A 22,730-nucleotide genomic window follows, 5' to 3' on the forward strand; every position below is an offset into this window, starting at 1 on the left:
AAGAACAATTTGCTTCTATATAGCATGTGTCTCAGGAATGCTTTGAAGCACACTGATTGTCGTTACGTTGGTGTGCAGGAGCTGAGCTAAAATCATTTAGACTGGGTGTTTGAGCAACACTGGGGTAAGTGCATTTCAGGCCGCTGTGTGTGGAGACATTGTAAATGCAGACATAGATTCCCTCCATTGTTAGTAAACCCATTCAATTCGTTAAAAATACTAATCAGAGGAAGTCCTACCTTGTGCCATTTCACCGCTGTGTACATTTGTCTTTATACAGGTGTGTGTGTGTACATGTACATGTTGTGTGTAGGTGTTTGCACCTGTGTGTGCACGTGTGTGTGTGTGTTAATTGAACTTCCTCACACTGTTGAACTTAGTGGGGATAAGTCTGACTTTGGGCGATAGTCTAAAATGTGGTTGCTGCCATTCACCCTCTGGGTGGAAAAAGTTCTCAACTCCCCTGTTATAAATCTCATCATTCATCAAGAAACTACTCGTGAAATAACACTGGACGGCCAGCTGGTGGCGCTGTCCAAGGAGTATAAATACTCGGGCGTGGGCCCAGCTTGCCAGGGACATTTTGTAAGACAAGGAGCTAGTGAAGTACAACTAGACCTCCATGTTCTGAAACAAGCTGATTAAAGCCTTGCTTTATACTCAAACCAAGTGTGTAGTGAGTTTTATTACGTCAGACACTTTGATCCTTCCCCCAATTATTTTAAATCTATGCCCCCTGGTTATTGACCTCTCTGCTAAGGGAAATAGGTCCTTCCTATCCATTCTATCTAGGCTCCTCATAATTTTATACACCTCAATTAAGTCTCCCCTCAGCCTCCTCATCCTATCCCATCTTTCCTCATAGCTAAAATTCCCCAGTCCTGGCAACATCCTCGTAAATCTCCTCTCTAGTGCAATCACATCTTTCCTGTAATTATCTCGTTGGATTTAGATTGTAACTTTCATTTCAGCTCCACGCTGTTTAATATGTTGATGATGTTCATCAGTAATGTATTTCTTGGAATTTCCCAGGTTGGAAAGCCGATGTACCTCAACGTGGGAAGGTGATTGTGGTACACTCGCTTCTGCTGCTTCCCGTTAGCTTGTGATTGGATTGGCTTTGTGCGATATGGCACAGAACACAAGCGTCATGACTTTCTACATGGAGCTGAGAACCGGTCCCTCGGGGAGCTGTGTCAAAAGATCTCTGGGATCACCGGGCCGTGATAACCTGAACGCCGCACTGTCTGATGCCACTGCCCGATCTCCATGCCGACTCTCGCCCAATTCCCACACCCCGCGAGCCCATACACAGAGACGCAGCCTGCCGCCAGATGCAAGGATGGATTTCCTGGGCTTTCCTGGCCGTGAGAAAGGCACAGCCTCGCTCATTCGCACACGATCGGAGACCAATCCCTTTCGGGAAATTACCCCAACCAGCCCCGGGAGGTCCACTGCCCCAACTTCCCCGGTGTGCATTAAGGCTCACCCGATTTGCCCTGTTACCTTGGAGAATACAATGAGAGAGGTGGGCGGTAACACCAGAGGGAAAAGCTCAGTCGTTACATTCAGCTACATTGAGAAAGCCCGGGTGAAAACCGTCGTTAACCCCTTCAACGTATCAGTACTTCCTCAGGGAGCAAGCCTTACTGCCTCAGGTCAAGGTTCGTCTGCTGGACGGAAAAGCCCCCAAACTGGGCACAAAACGTCTCGGGCATTTGTGTCAAAACTGGTTCAGACGGAGAGCTTGGACATGCAAGCGAACACGGTGACAGCGAGAGCCTCCAGTGAGCCAACAAATGGCGTAGTTCCCAACCGAAGTTGGGTCCCATCGGTTGGGAGTGGAAGCCCAAAGTGTCCTGATGCCTCCGCTCAAGATTCCTGCACTGGAGGAAAAAGCCCCCAAACTGGGAACAAAATGCATCAAGAGTTTGTTTCGGAGCCAATACATACAAGGAGTCCGGACCTGGGAACGAATCTGTTGACGGCGACTGCCCTCAGCGAACCGTCGAGTAACAATGGCATCGTTCCCATTCGAAGCTTGGATCCATCAATTGGAAGAGAAAGCCCTAACAGTCCTGCCATCAAACAGGTACGTCCCACTTGAAGCATCCATCAGATTGTGTCTGGAGAATCAGATTGCGAATAATCTTCAAAGTGAACGGACTAATAGTAGAGCAGTTTAGAGTCTCCAGGGTTGCATGCATGGGATGGTTGATAGTGGGAAGGCTGGGTGATACATAGAAGATAGGAGCAGGAGTAGGCCATTCGGCCCCTCGAGCCTGCTCCGCCATTCAATGAGATCATGGCTGATGGGAGATGTTTCCTTCTCTAGCTCCCTGCAACATTGCTGCCTTGTCAGCTGATGAAATATGCTATCGTGGAGCAGTAGCGTTCACCCCTAAGAAAGAAAGACTTGCATTTCTATAGCACCTTTCACGTCCACTGGACATCCCAAAGCACTTTACAGCCAATGAAGTACTTTTTTAAAGTGAAGTCACTGTTGAAATGTAGGAAACGCAGCAGCCAATTTGCACACAGCAAGCTCCCACAAATGGCAATGTGATAATGACCAGATCAGCTGTTTTAGTGATGTTGATTGAGGGATAAATATTGGCCAGGAGTCTGGGGAATTCTTCTTTGAAATAGTGCCATGGGATCTTTTATGTCCACCTGAGAGGACAAGCTGGTCCTCAGTTTAACGTCTCATCCGAAAGATGGCACCTCCGACAGTGCAGCACACCCTCAGTACTGCACTAGAATGTCAGCCTAGCTTTATGTGCTCAAGTCTCTGGAGTGGGACTATGAACCCACAACCTTCTGACTCAGAGGCGAGTGTGCTACCCACCGAGCCATGGCTGACGCTGTTACGCAGCCACGATCAGAAGGTGCGGAGCTGTGCTTCTGCAAGACGCCTCACATTGATACGTGAAACTTGTCCAGAGGCGATAGTCAAATCAAAATGAAAATGAATTTGAACGAAGGCCCTCTGCCTGGGAATTCAATGCTGTAGCACCAGAGCTACTGGCCTGAAATTTAATCCTTTACATGATCATTTGTTTCTTCTGACACTGAAATTGCATTGCGGTCAGGTCCCCGTCAATTTAATAAGCAAAGCAATTGACTTGGGCAACATGGTAGATTGGACTTCTGGTTAGGGCTGTGGAGGCAAAAACACTACACACCGACCGAAAGCTAAGGGACTGAGGGACCCTATACACCGACCGAAAGCTAAGGGACTGAGGGACCCTATACACTGACCGAGAGCTAAGAGACTGAGGGACCCTATACACTGACCGAGAGCTAAGGGACTGAGGGACCCTATACACCGACCGAAAGCTAAGTGACTGAGGGACCCTATACACTGACCGAGAGCTAAGGGACTGAGGGACCCTATACACCGACCGAAAGCTAAGTGACTGAGGGACCCTATACACCGACCGAAAGCTAAGTGACTGAGGGACCCTATACACCGACCGAAAGCTAAGTGACTGAGGGACCCTATACACCGACCGAAAGCTAAGAGACTGAGGGACCCTATACACCGACCGAGAGCTAAGAGACTGAGGGACCCTATACACCGACCGAAAGCTAAGTGACTGAGGGACCCTATACACCGACCGAGAGCTAAGGGACTGAGAGACCCTATACACCGACCGAAAGCTAAGTGACTGAGGGACCCTATACACCGACCGAAAGCTAAGAGACTGAGGGACCCTATACACCGACTGAGAGCTAAGAGACTGAGGGACCCTATACACCGACCGAAAGCTAAGTGACTGAGGGACCCTATACACCGACCGAAAGCTAAGAGACTGAGGGACCCTATACACCGACCGAAAGCTAAGTGACTGAGGGACCCTATACACCGACCGAGAGCTAAGGGACTGAGAGACCCTATACACCGACCGAGAGCTAAGAGACTGAGGGACCCTATACACCGACCGAGAGCTAAGGGACTGAGAGACCCTATACACCGACCGAAAGCTAAGGGACTGAGGGACCCTATACACTGACCGAGAGCTAAGGGACTGAGGGACCCTATACACTGACCGAGAGCTAAGGGACTGAGAGACCCTATACACCGACCGAGAGCTAAGGGACTGAGGGACCCTATACACTGACCGAAAGCTAAGAGACTGAGGGACCCTATACACTGACCGAGAGCTAAGGGACTGAGAGACCCTATACACTGACCGAGAGCTAAGGGACTGAGAGACCCTATACACCGACCGAGAGCTAAGGGACTGAGGGACCCTATACACTGACCGAGAGCTAAGGGACTGAGAGACCCTATACACCGACCGAGAGCTAAGGGACTGAGGGACCCTATACACCGACCGAAAGCTAAGAGACTGAGGGACCCTATACACTGACCGAGAGCTAAGGGACTGAGAGACCCTATACACCGACCGAGAGCTAAGGGACTGAGGGACCCTATACACCGACTGAGAGCTAAGGGACTGAGGGACCCTATACACTGACCGAGAGCTAAGGGACTGAGGGACCCTATACACCGACCGAAAGCTAAGAGACTGAGGGACCCTATACACCGACTGAGAGCTAAGAGACTGAGGGACCCTATACACCGACCGAAAGCTAAGAGACTGAGGGACCCTATACACCGACCGAAAGCTAAGAGACTGAGGGACCCTATACACCGACTGAGAGCTAAGGGACTGAGGGACCCTATACACTGACCGAGAGCTAAGGGACTGAGGGACCCTATACACTGACCGAGAGCTAAGGGACTGAGGGACCCTATACACCGACCGAAAGCTAAGAGACTGAGGGACCCTATACACTGACCGAGAGCTAAGAGACTGAGGGACCCTATACACTGACCGAGAGCTAAGTGACTGAGGGACCCTATACACCGACTGAGAGCTAAGGGACTGAGGGACCCTATACACCGACCGAGAGCTAAGTGACTGAGGGACCCTATACACCGACCGAAAGCTAAGAGACTGAGGGACCCTATACACTGACCGAGAGCTAAGAGACTGAGGGACCCTATACACTGACCGAGAGCTAAGGGACTGAGGGACCCTATACACTGACCGAGAGCTAAGGGACTGAGGGACCCTATACACTGACCGAGAGCTAAGGGACTGAGGGACCCTATACACCGACTGAGAGCTAAGGGACTGAGGGACCTTATACACCGACTGAGAGCTAAGGGACTGAGGGACCCTATACACCGACTGAGAGCTAAGAGACTGAGGGACCTTATACACCAACTGAGAGCTAAGGGACTGAGGGACCTTATACACCGACTGAGAGCTAAGGGACTGAGGGACCCTATACACCGACCGAGAGCCAAGGGACTGAGGGACCCTATACACCGACCGAGAGCTAAGGGACTGAGGGACCCTATACACCGGCCGAGAGCCAAGGGACTGAGGGACCCTATACACTGACCGAGAGCTAAGTGACTGAGAGACCCTATACACCGACCAAGAGCTAAGAGACTGAGAGACCCTATACACCGACTGAGAGCTAAGGGACTGAGGGACCCTATACACCGACTGAGAGCTAAGGGACTAAGGGACCCTATACACCGACCGAGAGCCAAGGGACTGAGGGACCCTATACACCGACTGAGAGCTAAGAGACTGAGGGACCCTATACACCGACTGAGAGCCAAGGGACTGAGGGACCCTATACACCGACTGAGAGCTAAGAGACTGAGGGACCCTATACACCGACTGAGAGCCAAGGGACTGAGAGACCCTATACACCGACCGAGAGCCAAGGGACTGAGAGACCTTATACACCGACTGAGAGCCAAGAGACTGAGAGACCCTATACACCGACCGAGAGCTAAGTGACTGAGGGACCTTATACACCGACTGAGAGCCAAGAGACTGAGAGACCCTATACACCGACCGAGAGCCAAGAGACTGAGAGACCCTATACACTGACCGAGAGCTAAGAGACTGAGAGACCCTATACACCGACTGAGAGCCAAGAGACTGAGGGACCCTATACACCGACCGAGAGCTAAGTGACTGAGAGACCCTATACACCGACCGAGAGCCAAGGGACTGAGGGACCCTATACACCGACCGAGAGCTAAGAGACTGAGGGACCTTATACACCGACTGAGAGCTAAGGGACTGAGGGACCCTATACACCGACCGAGAGCTAAGAGACTGAGGGACCCTATACACCGACTGAGAGCCAAGAGACTGAGGGACCTTATACACCGACTGAGAGCTAAGTGACTGAGGGACCCTATACACCGACCGAGAGCTAAGGGACTGAGGGACCCTATACACCGACCGAGAGCTAAGAGACTGAGAGACCCTATACACCGACTGAGAGCTAAGAGACTGAGAGACCCTATACACCGACCGAGAGCTAAGGGACTGAGGGACCCTATACACCGACCGAGAGCTAAGTGACTGAGGGACCCTATACACTGACCGAGAGCTAAGTGACTGAGGGACCCTATACACCGACCGAGAGCTAAGGGACTGAGGGACCCTATACACCGACCGAGAGCTAAGGGACTGAGGGACCCTATACACCGACCGAGAGCTAAGGGACTGAGGGACCCTATACACCGACCGAGAGCTAAGTGACTGAGGGACCCTATACACCGACCGAGAGCTAAGAGACTGAGGGACCCTATACACTGACCGAGAGCCAAGGGACTGAGGGACCCTATACACCGACCGAGAGCTAAGGGACTGAGGGACCCTATACACCGACCGAGAGCTAAGAGACTGAGAGACCCTATACACCGACTGAGAGCTAAGAGACTGAGAGACCCTATACACCGACCGAGAGCTAAGGGACTGAGAGACCCTATACACCGACCGAGAGCCAAGGGACTGAGAGACCCTATACACCGACCGAGAGCTAAGGGACTGAGAGACCCTATACACCGACTGAGAGCCAAGGGACTGAGGGACCCTATACACCGACTGAGAGCTAAGAGACTGAGGGACCTTATACACCGACCGAGAGCCAAGGGACTGAGCGACCCTATACACCGACTGAGAGCTAAGGGACTGAGAGACCCTATACACCGACTGAGAGCTAAGAGACTGAGGGACCCTATACACCGACCGAGAGCTAAGGGACTGAGGGACCCTATACACCGACTGAGAGCCAAGGGACTGAGGGACCCTATACACCGACTGAGAGCTAAGAGACTGAGGGACCTTATACACCGACTGAGAGCTAAGGGACTGAGGGACCCTATACACCGACTGAGAGCTAAGGGACTGAGAGACCCTATACACCGACTGAGAGCTAAGAGACTGAGGGACCCTATACACCGACCGAGAGCTAAGGGACTGAGGGACCCTATACACCGACCGAGAGCCAAGGGACTGAGAGACCCTGTACACCGACCGAGAGCCAATTGACTGAGGGACCCTATACACCGACTGAGAGCTAAGGGACTGAGAGACCCTATACACCGACCGAGAGCCAAGGGACTGAGGGACCCTATACACCGACTGAGAGCTAAGGGACTGAGAGACCCTATACACCGACCGAGAGCCAAGGGACTGAGGGACCTTTACCTCTTTGGTCCCCACCACAAACCCTTGCCACCGATTGCATCGCCCTCCCTGGCCACTGTCTCGAGCTAAATCAGACGGTTCGCAATCCCAGTCTCCAATTTGACTCCAAGCCCAGCTTCCGACCCCACATTTACTCTCCAGCACAAAGACCGCCAACTTCCATCTCTGTAACATTGCTCGCCTCAGCTCATCTGCCACTGATACCCTCATCCCTGCCTTCGTCCCCTCCGGACTGGACTATTCCAATGCTCTCCTGAGTGACTTCCCATTCGCCATAAACTTCCGCTCAACCAAAACGCTGCTGCTCATATCCTATCCCGCACCAGGGCCTGCTCACTTCTCACTCCATCCTTGCTGATCTACGTTGGTCCCAATTCTTCCAGTTTAAAATTCTCATTCCTGTGTTTAAATTCCTTCATGGCCTCACCCTACCCTATCTCTCTAACTTCTCCAGGCCTACAACCGTTCCAGAATTCTGTTCCTCCGATTCTGGCCTCTTGTGCATCCCCGCCTCCCTTTCCCCACTGCTGGCGGCCACGCCTTCAGCTATCCAGCTCTGCAATTGCCTCACTAAGCCCCTCTGCCTCTTCACCTCCCTCTCCTCCTTTAATGCCCTCTCTAAAACCCACCTCGTTGACCAAGTTTTTAGTCAGCCCTCCTAATATCTCCTTCTTTGTCCATTTTTGTCTGTCTTCACCTCTGTGAAGTGCCTTGGGATGGTTTTCCTACATTACAACAGTGACTACACTTCAAAAAGTACTTCATTGGCTGTAAAGCGCATTGGGACCTCCTGAGGTCGTGAAAGGCGCCACAGAAATGCAAGTCTTTCTTTCTTATCTTTAAAGGCACTGGATAAAAGCAAATTGTGTTGGTGGTGTTGAGCCAGCCAGGAAACAATTGGTTGCTACGATGGGGGAAGACTTTAGTATTTTTCCTCATTGGATGTGCAAGGACTTTCTAAACGGGCTTTCTCATCTGTATCTAACTAGTGATCTGATGAGGTCCTGGAGAAACCCAATGCCCAGGTTTAAGTGTGAAATGCCCCATAACTGACTGACAGGTGTCAGTAGAGATGTGATGCAAACATTTTTCTCCACACATGTTCCCCTTGTTGCTACCTTGCCAGATCTGCCTCCTCTCTCTCTCCTTGTCCCTCGGCGCCGCATTGTAACTCTAGATAATCTTCCTCATTCCTCCTCCCCCTCAGATATCAGGTTGTGAGGTGTTGGCACATGTAAGGGAATCAAGGGCTGTGGGGATAGTGCAGGAAAGTGGAGATGAGGTAGAAGATCAGCCATGATCTTATTGAATGGCAGTGCAGGCTCGAAGGGCCGAATGGCCGACTCCTGCTCCTATTTCTTGTGTACAACACAGATGGGCCTACGGAGTTCATAAAGTTCCAGCTGTCCTGTTTGAGCTGAGACCTGTCTGGGTTGAGTCTCCTGTGAGATCTTGGAGCAAGTGGCAGATATATATTAGTCACTGCACGGGCTGAATGTACAAACATTGCGGGGAGTGGCGTGGTGTGGGAGGGACGAGTGCTCTGAAAGGCATCCTCGGTCTCAGATCTTTGATCAGACAGGCCCTGTATGAATAGACTGGCTTTAAATTCCTCAGGTACAGCGAGCTGACCTCTCGCACCCTTGCTACAGATAGGTTTGATATAAGGCACATAATATACTCACAGCGTGCTTGCTGTTCAGTAACATGCTGCACAAAGAAAGAAAGACTTGCATTTCTATAGCACCTTTCACAACCACCGGACGTCCCAAAGCGCTTTACAGCCAATGAAGTACTTTTTGAAGTGTAGTCACTGTTGTAATGTAGGGAAACACGGCAGCCAATTTGTGCACAACAAGCTCCCACAAACAGCAAAGTGGTAATGACCAGATAATCTGTTTTTAGTGATGTTGATTGAAGGATAAATATTGGCCAGGACACCGGGGAGAACTCCCCCTGCTCTTCAAAATAGTGCCAATGGATCTTTCACGCCCCCCTGCGGGTGCAGATGGGGCCTCAGTTTAACGTCTCATCCGAAAGACGCCACCTCTGACAGTGCAGCGCTCCCTCACCACTGCACTGGGAGTGTCAGCCTGGATTTTGTGCCCAAGTCTCTGGAGTGGGACTTGAAACCCACAACCTTCTTGACTCAGAGGCGAGGGTGCTGCCCACTGAGCCACTGGCTGACACCGTATTTATGGAACTAATGCCAAAGGTCCATAGAGCGTTGGGAACATGGATGAATTCTTTTGCCCTCAGTGAGGAAATAGGCACAGTCTTACCCCCTACTCAACCCGCCACTGGGTGCCGATACCCCTTCCTATTCCAGCTTATCAGGAGGGAAAGTTGACATATACTCAACTAGGGAACACAAGTCCTTGTTAGATTGTCAGGAATCGGTGCTGTTACTTATGATTGTCAGAGGGCAGATAATTAAGAAAGAGATAGCAAAATGATGGTGCCTAGCCTTGTTGCTAGGCTGTAGTGACAGATGAATATGATTCCCCAGCCACTGGTCATTGAAGGGAAGGGAATGGAAAATAATGGAACATGTGCAGGCAGGGCTAATTTCCCCTCTGCACCACTTGAAAGAGACAGGCCAATCTGAATAGTTTGCATCTTATTTAGTTTGGGTATTTGCTAACTCATATATAATTAGCCAACTTTGGATCGCTTTGGATTCAATAGTTAGTTCAAGTCTCGCTGCCAAATTGGATAACAGGGGATGATTACAAGACTGCATTCTCATCAAGGGACACTGTACACCGTGAGAACAACTCCCAGTTCATGAGCAGCGTCCATACCCGGAGATTAGATTACAGCCACAAAGTCACTGCCTCTTATCTGTTCCTCAAACTTGCCGGATGAGGACAGGCAGGATGATCTCGTTTCATCTCTGGAGGCCGTGCTCAAATCCAGGTTCAGCTGATTAGGCGAAGCTGAGCTCCTTTTGCTGACTGCAAGAGTCCTAGATAGAGTGAGTAATGTTGGCTTAGTTCTGTCTGAACTGCCAGTAAGTTGATACAAACCTGCAAAGAGTTGGAACCTTGCTCAGCGAAGCCGTACTGATGGCCGGTGTGGGGGATGGATGATGTCAAGCTGATGCAGTAGAGCGTGCTCTCCTAGGTTTGGGGTGAAGGCACCGAGTTGGGTCAGTCTGGTTGGAGCTTTACTGTCCTTCCTGTCAGTTAAGGTAATTGGCAAAAGAACTAGAGGGGAGATGAAAAAAAATTTTTTTACACAATGAGTTGTTGTGATCTGGAATGCGCTGCTTGAAAGGGCAGTGGAAGCAGATTCAATAGTAACTTTCAAAAGGGGAATTGGATAAATACTTGAAAAGGAAAAAAAATGCAAGGCTACGGGGAATAAGCAGGGGAGAGGGACTGATTGGAGAGCTCTCTCAAAGAGCCGGCACAGGCACGATGGCCGAATGGCCTCCTTCTGTGCTGTATGATTCTATGACATGGGAGTTCTTGATGCTGATACCTGGAGGGAACTAAATGGAACAGGTTAGATGCAGAGAGGATGTTTCCTCTCGTGGGGGAATCTGGAACTAGGGGGCATAATTTCAGAATAAAGGGGGGCCACCCTTTTAAATCGGAGATGAGGAGGAATTTCTTCTCTCAGAGGGTCGTGGATCTTTGGAATTCTCTTCCCCAGAGAGCTGTGGAGGCTGGGTCAGTGAATATATTTAAGGTGGAGATAGAGATTTTTGAACGGTAAGGTAGTCAAGGGTTATGGGGAGTGGGCAGGGAAGTGGAGCTGAGGCCAAGATCAGATCAGCCATGATCTTATTCAACAGCGAAGCAGACTCGAGGGGGCCGAATGACCTACTCCTGCTCCTACCTCTTATGTTGGAGTGGGCCTTTGGCGTATCGGTAGCATCCCCGCTGCTGGGCCAGAAGGCGTAGGGTTTCGAACCTCGCTCCAGACAGTCCCGGCAAGTGTAGTCGGAGCTCCGGCTCTAAATTCTGGGTTGACATCCAGCGGGATACTTGCGTCCGTGGGTGTGGGTGGCCCCCCCCCGCCTCATATGGGTTGTGGGAGCCCGTAAAACCCTCCCGCCATAGGACTAACCACCCTAATGGCTGGTACGAAGATGGTTACGGTCACGGAAGGAGCGTTAATCGCGGCCAGAAATCCTTCCACCGCTTCATACAGTTCCCCAAAGGGAACAGTGTGAAGACACGTACGACCACAACCACTTATGTTCTAGCAGAAAAAAGCAGTTAGTTCTGCCTCGTGTGGTGCCTTCAAAAAGAACTGCATCAATCCCTGTTGCGAATGGGGATTGAGGGTTCCAGATCTATCAGTGGATGGGTGGTGAGGATGGAAGTCTATGAATGAGGTGCTCAGTGTGGAAGCATTGTGGCGAAGAGTGGGGAGTTCTAAAATTCTAACAGGACAGGACAGACTAGATGCAGGAAGGATGTTCTTGCCATGGAAGGAGTGCAGCGAAGATTCACCAGACTGATACCTGGGATGGCAGGAATGGCGTATGAGGAGAGATTGGGTCGATTGGGCTGGAGTTTAGAAGAATGAGAGGGGATCTCATTGAAACTTATAAAATTCTAACAGGACTAGACAGACTAGATGCAGGAAGGATGTTCCCGATGATGGGGGAGTCCAGAACCAGGGGTCACAGTCTAAGGATAAGGGGTAAGCCATTTAGGGCTGAGATGCGGAGGAATTTCTTCACCCAGAGAGTGGTGAACCTGTGGAATTCTCTACCACAGAAGTCAGTTGAGGCCAATTCATTAAATATATTCAAGAAGGAGTTGGATATATTTCTTGAGGCTAAAGGGATCAAGGGATATGGGGAGAAAGCAGGGACAGGGTCCTGAATTTGGATGATCAGCCATGATCTCATTAAATGGCGGAGCAGGCTCGAGGGGCCGAATGGCCTACTCCTGCTCCTATCTTCTATGTTTCTATGTTTCTCCCAGTGTCCTGCTCAACACTCCTCCTTCAGCCAGAATCATCAATAACAAATTATCTGCTCATTCATCTCCGTGCTGTTTGTGGGATCTTGCTGAGTGCTGAATGGCATTTTCTCATTCCCAAGCTGCCTTATGATGTCTCCAATGAGCACAAGACCGCACTGACATTTTCAAATTAGATATCAGATGTGTTAGTTCATGCTGTATTTTTTTTTTCGGTCTTGCCTTGCGAATTCACGGTTACATGGCAGGGGTGGAGTTGTTTCGTGTCAATATTCTCTATTTGTTGTTGGTAAATATTCTGCGCTGGTCAAGGTGAGCTTTGTATTCTAACAGAGGGCAGATTGCTGCTGGGATTCGCAGTTTTAAAATCTAACGAGAATCGGGTTTCAAACTGCATAAAAAGGTTTGTTTTATATCCACTGGGGTCACTCATTGTACCAGTCGTTCCACAGTATTATGATATATCAATGGTTAATAAAAAGGTTGCATTTCTCAATGCCTTGTCACATCTCAGAAATGCCACCAAGTGGAATTGGATATATACTTAAAAAGGGATAATTTGCAGGGCTCTGGGGAAAGAGCGGGGGAGTGGGACTAATTGGAGAGCTCTTTCAAAGGGCCGGCACAGGCACGACGGGCCGAATGGCCTCTTTCTGTAGTGTATGTTTCTGAGTGCTCCACATACAATAAACAACCTTGAAATTCAACGACTGTCAAGCGGCTAAACATGGCACACTTTTTGTGCACAGCAAGACCCCACAAAACAGCAATGAGATGTATGACCAGGCAATTTGCTGTTGATGGTGCTGGCTGAAGGAGGGGTGTTGGCCAGGATGCTGGGAGATCTCCCTGCTCTTCTTCAAGTAGTGCCATGTGATCTTCAACTTCCATCAGAACAGCCTCGAGGGGCCGAATGGTCTCTTTCTGCGCTGTACTATTCTATGATTTTTACAAGGCCCCGTCAGTTCTCTCGGGTGGATGTGAAAGATCCCATGGCACTATTTCGAAGAACAGCAGGGGAGTTCTCTCCAGTATCTTGGGCCAATATTTAACATCACTAAAACAGATTGGGGGAGAAATTCAGTATCGCCCCATTTGGGGCGCAATTATCGGCCGGGCGCAAAGTTTAGCGCCTGGCTCTAATTATCACCTCCGACTGCAAACTTGGCTTTTATTGCCCCTGGAGGTGATTGGAGCGCTAAATCAGGCGCTACACACCTGTCTTAAGGCGCAAAGGCCGAGCAGCGAGACGTTACCTCAGAGCGCCGGCGAAGCTCATGTGATGTCAGTCAGCAATGGAACACAGACACAATGGCGCCAGCCAATTCTTAAAGGGGAGGGTCGATCTTGCTCTCCATCCACACCCTGTTCATTGCAGCCTTAAATCTCGGCCTGGAGAGACCTGTACATCAAATCTGCTGGAAAGAACAATGGAGAGGCCCAGGGAAAGAGCTCAGAGTGCAACCCCCATAGTCTCTTCTAAATCGATGCAAAGAAGATCAAATCAAAATGAACCTGCAAAGTGCTGCTCAGTACCCAAAACTCCTTCACACAGCGTTGAATCTCTCCAGAAGTCTCTCTCTCTCACTCAGAATGCGTGGTGCAAAAATTTTGCCGACAAAAAAGGCAGGAAGCGGTCGCCTTTAAATAGCGCTCCCCAAGTCCCTTCCCGACTGCAAAACGCTCCCCTCAACCTGTCGTTGCTAGCGGCAGGCGGTAAGGCAGGGGGGGCGCCACTCAATATCCGGTCCGGGGCGCTACCGGGGCGTTGCGCACTCGACTGATGTCACAATCTGCTGGCGCAGGAGATCGTGGCGGTAGTGTTTAGCGCCGCCGCAAAATGTCTAGTTAATTTTGTGAGCGGCGCAAACATCGCCGCGCCCGGGCGCTAGTTGCTTTGCGACCCATTAGCGCCCTCTTAAGGCGCTAACGGGAGGCGCAAACCAACCGAATTTTTCCCCCCATTATCTGGTCATTATCACATTGCTCTTTGTGGGAGCTTGCTGTGCGCAAATTGGCTGCCGCGTGACTACTTTTGCTGAGTGCAAGAGTCCTAGATAGAGTGAGTAATGGTGGCTTAGTTCTGTCCGAACTGCCAGTAATTTGACTACACTTCAGAGGTACTTCATTGGCTGTAAAGCACTTTGAGACTTTTGGGTCGTCAGTGGCGCTATATAGATGCATCGAAGCTTTGACCACGCTCGATCAGCTCCGATGGACGGGTCACATTGTCCGCATGCCCGATACGAGACTCCCAAAACAAGCGCTCTACTCGGAGCTCCGGCACGGCAGGAGAGCCCCAGGTGGGCAGAGGAAACGCTTCAAGGACACCCTCAAAGCCTCCTTGAAAAGTGCAACATCCCCACCAACACCTGGGAATCCCTGGCCCAAGACCGCACAAAGTGGAGGAGAAGCATCCGGGAAGGCGCCGAACACCTCGAGTCTCTTCGCCGGGAGCAAGCGGAAGCCAAGCGCAGGCAGCGCAAGGAGCGCACGTCAACCCAAGCACCCCACCCACCCACCCCTTCAACCACCGTCTGCTCCACCTGTGACAGAGACTGTAGGTCCCGCATTGGGCTCATCAGTCACCTGAGAACTCATTTTTAGTGTGGAAGCAAGTCATCCTCGGTTCCGAGGGGCTGCCTAAGAGAGAGAAGAGATATAGATGCAAGTCTTTTTTTAATGATTCTATGATTCTATCTGGCAAAATGCCATGAGGACTAATTTGTGAGTTCAATATAAGAGTGCCTGGAGATGGATCAGGCGGCAGGTGTTATCCGAGAAACAAAATGCCAGGCTGGGAAAATGAGCACAACCTCTGCTCCGGGGCAACTTTCTCTGGCGTTTGAGCAGTGTTTTTGCGAGCCAGTGTCACTGAATATTTCAACAGCTGAGCCCGCCTGACTGCTCCCGATCATGTTGAGCTATTAGTAAACCTTGCTCTGACATTAGCTCTATATACCAGGTAGGATAGAATAGCGGACTCAATGCTGTGGAATTATAGGTGGAAAGAGGTTCGTCAAGCTTAGATAGAATGATGCAGCACAGAAGGAGGCCATTCGGCCCATCGTGCCTGTGCCGGCTATTTGAACGAGCTCTCCAATTAATCCCACTCCCCTGCTCTTTCCCCATAGCCCTGCAAATTTTTCCTTTTTAAGTACACGTCCAATTCCCTTTTGAAAGTCACTATTGAATCTGCTTCCACCTTTCAGGCAGTGCATTCCAGATCACAACAACTCACTGTGTAAAAAAGGTGGCCTCATATTCCCTGGCTTTTTTGGCAATTATCTTAAATCTGTGTCTTCTAGTTATCAACCCTCCTCCCAGTGGAAACAGTTTCTCCCTATCTCTCATGATCTGGGGCTGGATATTGAAGGTAAAAGGGTTCTGACCTAACCCACATCCACTATGGACTGGCAATACTGCAACGTGCTTGTTTATAAGGTGCTTTTATATAACTGAATGGTCTCATGCAGTTAATGGCGCTGTCAAAAGTAAACCTACTGGATGCCTTGTTCTGACTGTGTTAGTTTAACTGTCCCAGTTCTTTTTGACTCTCCTGATCTTCAGCTCCCTGGCCAGCCTAGTAAATGCACTGAGCTGGTTCATGAAGCACTGAGTGTTTGTTCCTGTTCCCAGCACCACCATCGCTCTCACCCACCCCCCCCGCCACCCCCCCCCCGCCCCCACCCCCGCAACCCCTCACATCATCCCAAGTCCAGTTACAGTAAACTCTTGTTTAAACGGCACTTAATCATCCGGAATACTTTAATAACCGGCAAAATAGATAACCGGTAATCTTGCCGAATCCATCCAGCACTCGTATTGCCGAGTCCGAGTCCAAGTCTCCCGCGGTGGTCGAGTTAGTCAGTGGTTTTTATTTTTGTTTGTGTTAAAAATTGCCTACCTCTCTGTTATCCAGAATTTTTCATCAACCGGCACCATCCTGGTCCCGTAGGTACCAGATAAGAAAGAGTTTACTGTACGTAGAATTACATAGAATATAGAGCACAGAAACAGGCCATTCGGCCGAACTAGTCTGTGCTGGTGTTTAAACTCCACACGAGTCTCCTCCCATTCCATCCACCTCAGCTCAGCCTTTCAGCGTATCTTTCTATTCCCTTTTCTCTCCTGTACTCGTCTAGTTTCCTTTTGAAAGCATCTGTGCTATTTGCCTCAACCACTTCCTGTGGGAGCGAGTTCCACATTCTAACCACTCTCTGGGTAAAGGAACTTCTTCTTATTTCCCTATTGGATTTATTAGTAACTATCTTGTATTTATGGCCCCTAGTTTTGGATTCTCCCTCAGTGGAAACATTCTCTCCACATCTACCCTGTCCAACTCATTCATAATTTTAAAGACCTCTATCAGGTCTCCTCTAAATCTTTTCTTTTCTAAAGATAAAGCCCCAACCGGTTCAATCTTTCCTGATAGCTGTAATCTCTCAGTTCTGATAAATCTTTTTATTACTTTCACCAGTGCTTCTATGTCCTTTTTGTAGCATGGAGACCTGAACTGTGCATGGTACTCTAACTGCGGCCTGACCAAGTTGCCTTTAAGCAAGAGATTTATTTCTATCTATCGTTTTCAGCAGCTAATGTTTTCAGTTGCCAAGCAGCGGAATGAATTGTCCGCTGCCTTTCAAGCTCTTGTCAGATGTTGGATTAGGCCGAGTGAGTCTTCTACCCGCATGCAGCAGACTGGGTCTCCATTTTCCGACTGGGCTTGCCGGAGGGCAGAGGCAGCAGATGGTAAATAAACACCGAAGCGCGAGGCACAGAGGCTGGCCTGACTTCACTGTCTGTAAACCCAGTGCACGAGTACATGGGACCTGCAGCGGTGGCCAGACTATTGGGTTGGCACCCGTCCAGCTTGTTAGTGGTAATTGGGGTCCGTAGAGACAAGTGTGACTATTGACTAGCACTTGCCAAACTCATTTATTAGGTTGACATTGAGACCATTAAAGACTGACCTGAATGTGCAGCAGTGAACTGCAGTTTGTTGTCTATGGAATGAGAGTGCATCCAGGGCCAAAAGAAGAAGTCCTCACTGATCCAAATGATAGAGATGGTGAGCACTAGTGAGATGGAGCACACCGTGGATTGTTGCTGGGTCTGCTTTTGTTCTCTGCTCGATGCCCAACACAGGAGAAAGTTGTTAGAATGACTGGTTGGCACACTGGGTGGTTGGTGGGCATCATTGTTGGTGGCCGATCATTAAATGGGCCGTGATAATTGGTCTGGGAACAGTCCTGAGACAATGCTCATCAACTAAAAGCATTAACTGCTGAGAATGTGCAGCCCAGTTGGAAGAGACATATTCCTGTCTCTGCCCGTCAGCAACTTTGCTCAATTGCCCTGAGAAGATTTGTTTCTTGAAGCTCTTTCCTCCCTCATTGCAGGGCTATGCGGAAAGAGCGGGGCAGTGGGACTAATTGGATGGCTCTTACAAAGAGCTGGCACAGGCATGATGGGCCGAATGGCCTCCTTCTTTACTCTACGATTCTATGATTTTTATATTTGACAATCTTAGCAGGAGCAGTAAACCATGACACTGGGTCAAGGAGACAAAATAAAGAAAGAACCTGCATTTATATAGCGCCTTTCACGATCACCAGACGTCCCAAAGCACTTCACAGCCAATGAGGTACTTTTTGGAGTGTAGTCACTGTTGTAATGTTGAAAACGCAGCAGCCAATTTGCGCACAGCAAGCTCCCACAAACAGCAATGTGATAATGACCAGATAATGTGTTTTTACATCGGATATACAGCACAGAAACAGGCCATTCGGCCCAACCAGTCCATGCCGGCATTTATGCTCCACTCGAGCCTCCTCCCTTCTTTCCTCAACTATCAGAGTAACCCTCTATTCCCTTCTCCCTCATATGCTTGTCCAGCCTCCCCTTAAATGCATCTATAATATTTGCTTCAACCACTCCCTGTGGTAGCGAGTTCCACATTCTCACCACTCTCTGGGTAAAGAAGTTTCTCCTGAATTCCCTATTGGATTTCTTGGTGACTATCTTATATTGATGGCCTCTAGTTATGCTCTTCCCCACAAGTGGAAACATTCTCTCTGTATCCACTCTATCAAAACCTTTCATAATTTTAAAGACCTCTATTAGGTCACCCCTCAGCCTTCTCTTTTCAAAAGAAAAGAGGCCCAGCCTGTTCATCCTTTCCTGATATGTATACCCTCGCAGTTCTGGTATCATCCTTGCAAATCTTCTCTGCACCCTCTCCAGTGCCTCTATATCCTTTTTATAATATGGCGACCAGAATTGTACGCAGTACTCGAAGTGTGTTTATCAAGCGCTCCACTTCCTCCTTAGGGTGCTAATGTCGAAGAGCGGGGAGGAGACTTCAGTAGCGCTGTACACTGGGCCGTGCAGAGCCGCCGCGTTCAAAGGCTCCTTCCCTCCCTTAAAGGGAAGGGTCGTCGCTGCAGGCTCTGCAATTTAAAAAGTACTGACCTGGACCACCAAGGCAGCCGCGATCCCGCGCGATCAGCCTGGCGCTCAAGCAGAGTGCTGGGCTGATCGACCGCGGGCAGGAACCGGCGGAAAATACAGGAACAAGAAAGGTCCATTTTTTTTCACTTACCTCGGTCACCTCGCCTTTAATCATCGCCCCCGAAGCGGCCGGCCACCCGATGCACGCCTCCTGCAGCTGTCGGTGTTTTTGACCGGCGCTGCTGCAGGGGGGGGCAGAATTCAGTTTCGGGTCCAGGCGCCGCACGGTGATGATGTCACAATCTCCGGGCTAAGGAAATCGGGGCGCAATGCTGTAGCGCCCCCGCAAAATCCCACCGAATATGGCGGGAGTCAATGTCAGCGCCGCGCCCGGTCGCAAAGCCATTTGCTCCCCATTAGCCCCCCCGGGGGCGCTAACGCGAGGCGCAAAGGCACCCAATTTCATGCCCTAGATGTTTTTCCATTTTCTCCTTTAGTAGGGATTCCATTATTTTTCCTAGCACCAATGTTAAGCTGACTGGTCTATAATTCCCTGGACATGTTCTATTTCCCTTCTTAAATATAGGTATTATGTTAGCTATCCGCCAGCCCTCTGGCACTACAGCTTTTTCTAATGTATTGCTAAATATGTGTAGTAATGCCTCTGCTATCTCTTCCCTAGAGTCTTTTAAAATGCGCGGATGTAATCCGTCCAGACCAGGGGTTTTATCCTCTTTGAGTTTCATTAATTTATTTAGTATATCTCCTCGTTTTATTTTAAATGAAGTTATTTCATTACTAATCTCATCATCCGATGTCATTTCCATCTGTTCTATCTCCATGGTAAATACTGAAGCAAAGTAATTATTTAATATTGCTGCCATCTCTATTGCTGCCTGTAGTATTAATATTTAATATCACCTCATCTCTTCGTATTCTCCCTTATCATGCTCTCCCCTGCTGTCCATGTACAGGAAACTCTTTTTTATCCAGCACCGATGGGACTGGCGTGGTGCCGGTTTATCAAAAAGTCCGGATTACAGAGAGGTATAGTAAAAGGTATGAGAGCCCCGTACACAGCAACAGATCCAGGCTTCCCTGTTGCTTAGCAACAGGTGCAGGAACGCCGGCCACAAGATCCAGGCATCCCTGTTGCCTAGCAACAGGTGCAGGAACCCCGGCCACAAGATCCAGGTGTCCCTGTTGCTTAGCAACAGGTGCAGAAACCCCGGCCACAAGATCCAGGCGCCCCTGTTGCTTAGCAACAGGTGCAGGAACCCCGGTTACACAGCCACAGATCCAGGAACGGCCACTAATATGAAATAAAACTTACCTGAACCTACTCCTGAATTTTGCCAGTTAACAGAGATTTCCGGTTATTTAGTTGCCGGTAAATCGAGAGTTTCCTGTACTTAATGTATGTCTCTTTCCTTGCACCCAATTTTTCCCTTATGGCTTTATTCATCCATGGTGTCTCATTAGTGTTTAGCTTGTTCTTGTTTTTTAGCGGAATATATTTTTCCTGGACTCTGTTGAACACCATTTTAAATGTTTCCCATTGCTGTTCTACGTCACTGTTTGCCAATATTGTTGTCCATTTTTCCCCCCAAGTTCTATTCTCAGCCCCCCAAAATCAGTTTTTCTCCAATCTATTACCCTGGTCTTTGTCATACTTAAGTCTTTCTCAATTATTAACTTAAAGCATATTATATTATGGTCACTATTGCCTAGATGTTCCCCTACTTTTACTTCTCTTATCTGCTCTGGTTCATTCCCCATTACTAGATCTAATAGTAAATCCTCCCTTGTTGGACATTTTACATATTGGGTTAGAAAGGAATCGTATACACATTGTATGAATTCCATTCCCTTATCCCCTTTACCTACCTTTTCTGTTTTAGTGATGTTGATTGAGGAATAAATATTGACCAGGAGACTGGGATAACTCCTCTGCTCTTCTTCAAAATAGTGTCATTGGGATCCTTTATCTCCACCTGAGAGGGCAGATGAGGTCTCAGTTTAATGTGTCATCCAAAAGATGGCACCTCTGACAGTGCAGCACTCCCTCAGTGCTGCACTGTGAAACGTCAGCTAGATTAAGCACGTAAGCCTTTGGAGTGGGACTTGGAACCCATGAATTGGCTACAGGTGTCCCTCCCAGGCAGTGTTATGGGGGAAAGGGACGGTTGTGAACGAGAATAAAACCAACCAAAGGATGAGGGCGACCTTGTGTGTAGGCCTGATGGCCTTTTCTAGTCCGGAATACATAAACACCTCGAGTCTCTTCGCCAGGAGCAAACGGAAGCCAAGCGGAAGGAGCGCACATCAAACCAAGCACCCCACCCACCCGCCCCTTCAACCACCATCTGCCCCACCTGTGACAGAGACTGTGGGCAGGATTTTCATTCAGAAGTCGGGTTGGAGGCGGTACTACAACTTTCGGGGTTGTAGTCCCGCCTCCATCGAGATGCGGCCAATCCACGCAATTTTAACTTGATTGACCTTGTTAAGCCCGCCCAGCGGGCTCAGCAGGCCAATTAAGGGGCACCTGGCAACAGGTGACGTCACAGACTGAAATTTCATCTGTCAAGAGGTTTTGACAGATGAAATATCAGCGTTTCACAGCTGTTTGAAGCTGTCAAACACTGACAGTCTTACTTCTAACATGAGTCCTTCTCCACAAACTCAGTTAGAAATCTCTCCTGCACAGAAAGCTGCAGGCTGTCACGTTTGACAGTTCGCAGTCATTCTGCTTTCTGTGCCGGTGAGATGAGGGACTTCCGGGAACTAAAGGAAGGAAGGCTGAAAAGGTAAGAAAAGGTATGTAAAACTTATTTAATCTCTTTAGACACACCAAACACACTTACCTTTGCACTCATGCACACATCACTCACCTGAACACCGGCCATCTCGACCCCTCCAAGCCCTTCAGCCCGACGGCCCGCCTCGCTAACTTGGCGTGGTTTGGAGCCGGCGTGAATCCCACATTTCAACAATAAAAATAGGGGTTAGGCTAAAAACTGCCTGTTAACTACCTGTTAACAGGCAGTTAATTGGTACCAATCCCTTCCCGCCTCGGGGAGGCGGGTCCCATTGCGGGGCGGGTACCCGCCTCCTTTGAAACAGGCATGGAGGTGGGTTTGGGTGCGGGATGGGGTCGGGACCCCTTATTTCAGGATTTTAACCCCCCGCACGCTTTCAATCCCGACTCCATGGCCCAATGAAAATCCTGCCCTGTAGGTTCCGCATTGGACTCATCAGTCATCTGAGAACTCATTATTAGTGTGGAAGCAAGTCATCCTCGGATCGAGGGACTGCCTAAGAGAGAGAGAGACATAAACACAAATGTTTGTTGCTTGGGGGGTAATTTTAACTTTCACCAAAAGTGTAAATGGGCGTTATTGGATCAACCGCCTGTAATACACCTCTCCAGATTTACCTTTCCATTGAGTTCTTTGGAAATGAAGATCAGGAGAGGTGTATAATCGGTGGCCGATCCGATAGCGCCATTTTACACTATCGGCTAAAGTTAAAGTCACCCCCTCTGTATGGGGGTAACTCTCTCCATTTATCTCCCTGTGTCCCAGAGACTTGAGCACAAAATCCAGGCCGACACTCCAGTGCAGTGCCGAGGGAGCGCTGCACTGTCGGAGGTGCCGTCTTTCGGATGCGACGTTAAACCGAAGCCCCGTCTGCCCTCTCGCGTAGATGTAAAAGATCCCACGGCACTATTTCGAAGAAGAGCAGGGGAGTTCTCCCCGGTGTCCTGGCCGATATTTATCCCTCAACCAACATC

General features: G+C 49.5%; 1 protein-coding gene across 4 annotated transcripts in view; it reads left to right on the forward strand.

The window, feature by feature from the left end:
• Positions 1-22,730, forward strand: part of LOC147098642 (PH and SEC7 domain-containing protein 1-like) — a 303,222-nt gene that overhangs the window by 91,478 nt on the left and 189,014 nt on the right. For all 4 annotated transcript variants that reach the window (XM_085970604.1, XM_085970603.1, XM_085970606.1 and 1 more), the window contains exon 4: positions 1,033-2,092. In XM_085970604.1, coding sequence (XP_085826730.1) covers positions 1,130-2,092 — 963 coding nt within the window. In that variant the 5' untranslated portion in view covers positions 1,033-1,129. The remainder of the gene's footprint in view (positions 1-1,032; positions 2,093-22,730) is intronic.

The sequence above is a fragment of the Somniosus microcephalus genome, chromosome 29 (genome assembly GCF_052327205.1).
Source record: "Somniosus microcephalus isolate GS21.2 chromosome 29, FLI_Smic_1.0, whole genome shotgun sequence".
Classification (NCBI taxonomy): Eukaryota; Metazoa; Chordata; class Chondrichthyes; order Squaliformes; family Somniosidae; genus Somniosus; species Somniosus microcephalus.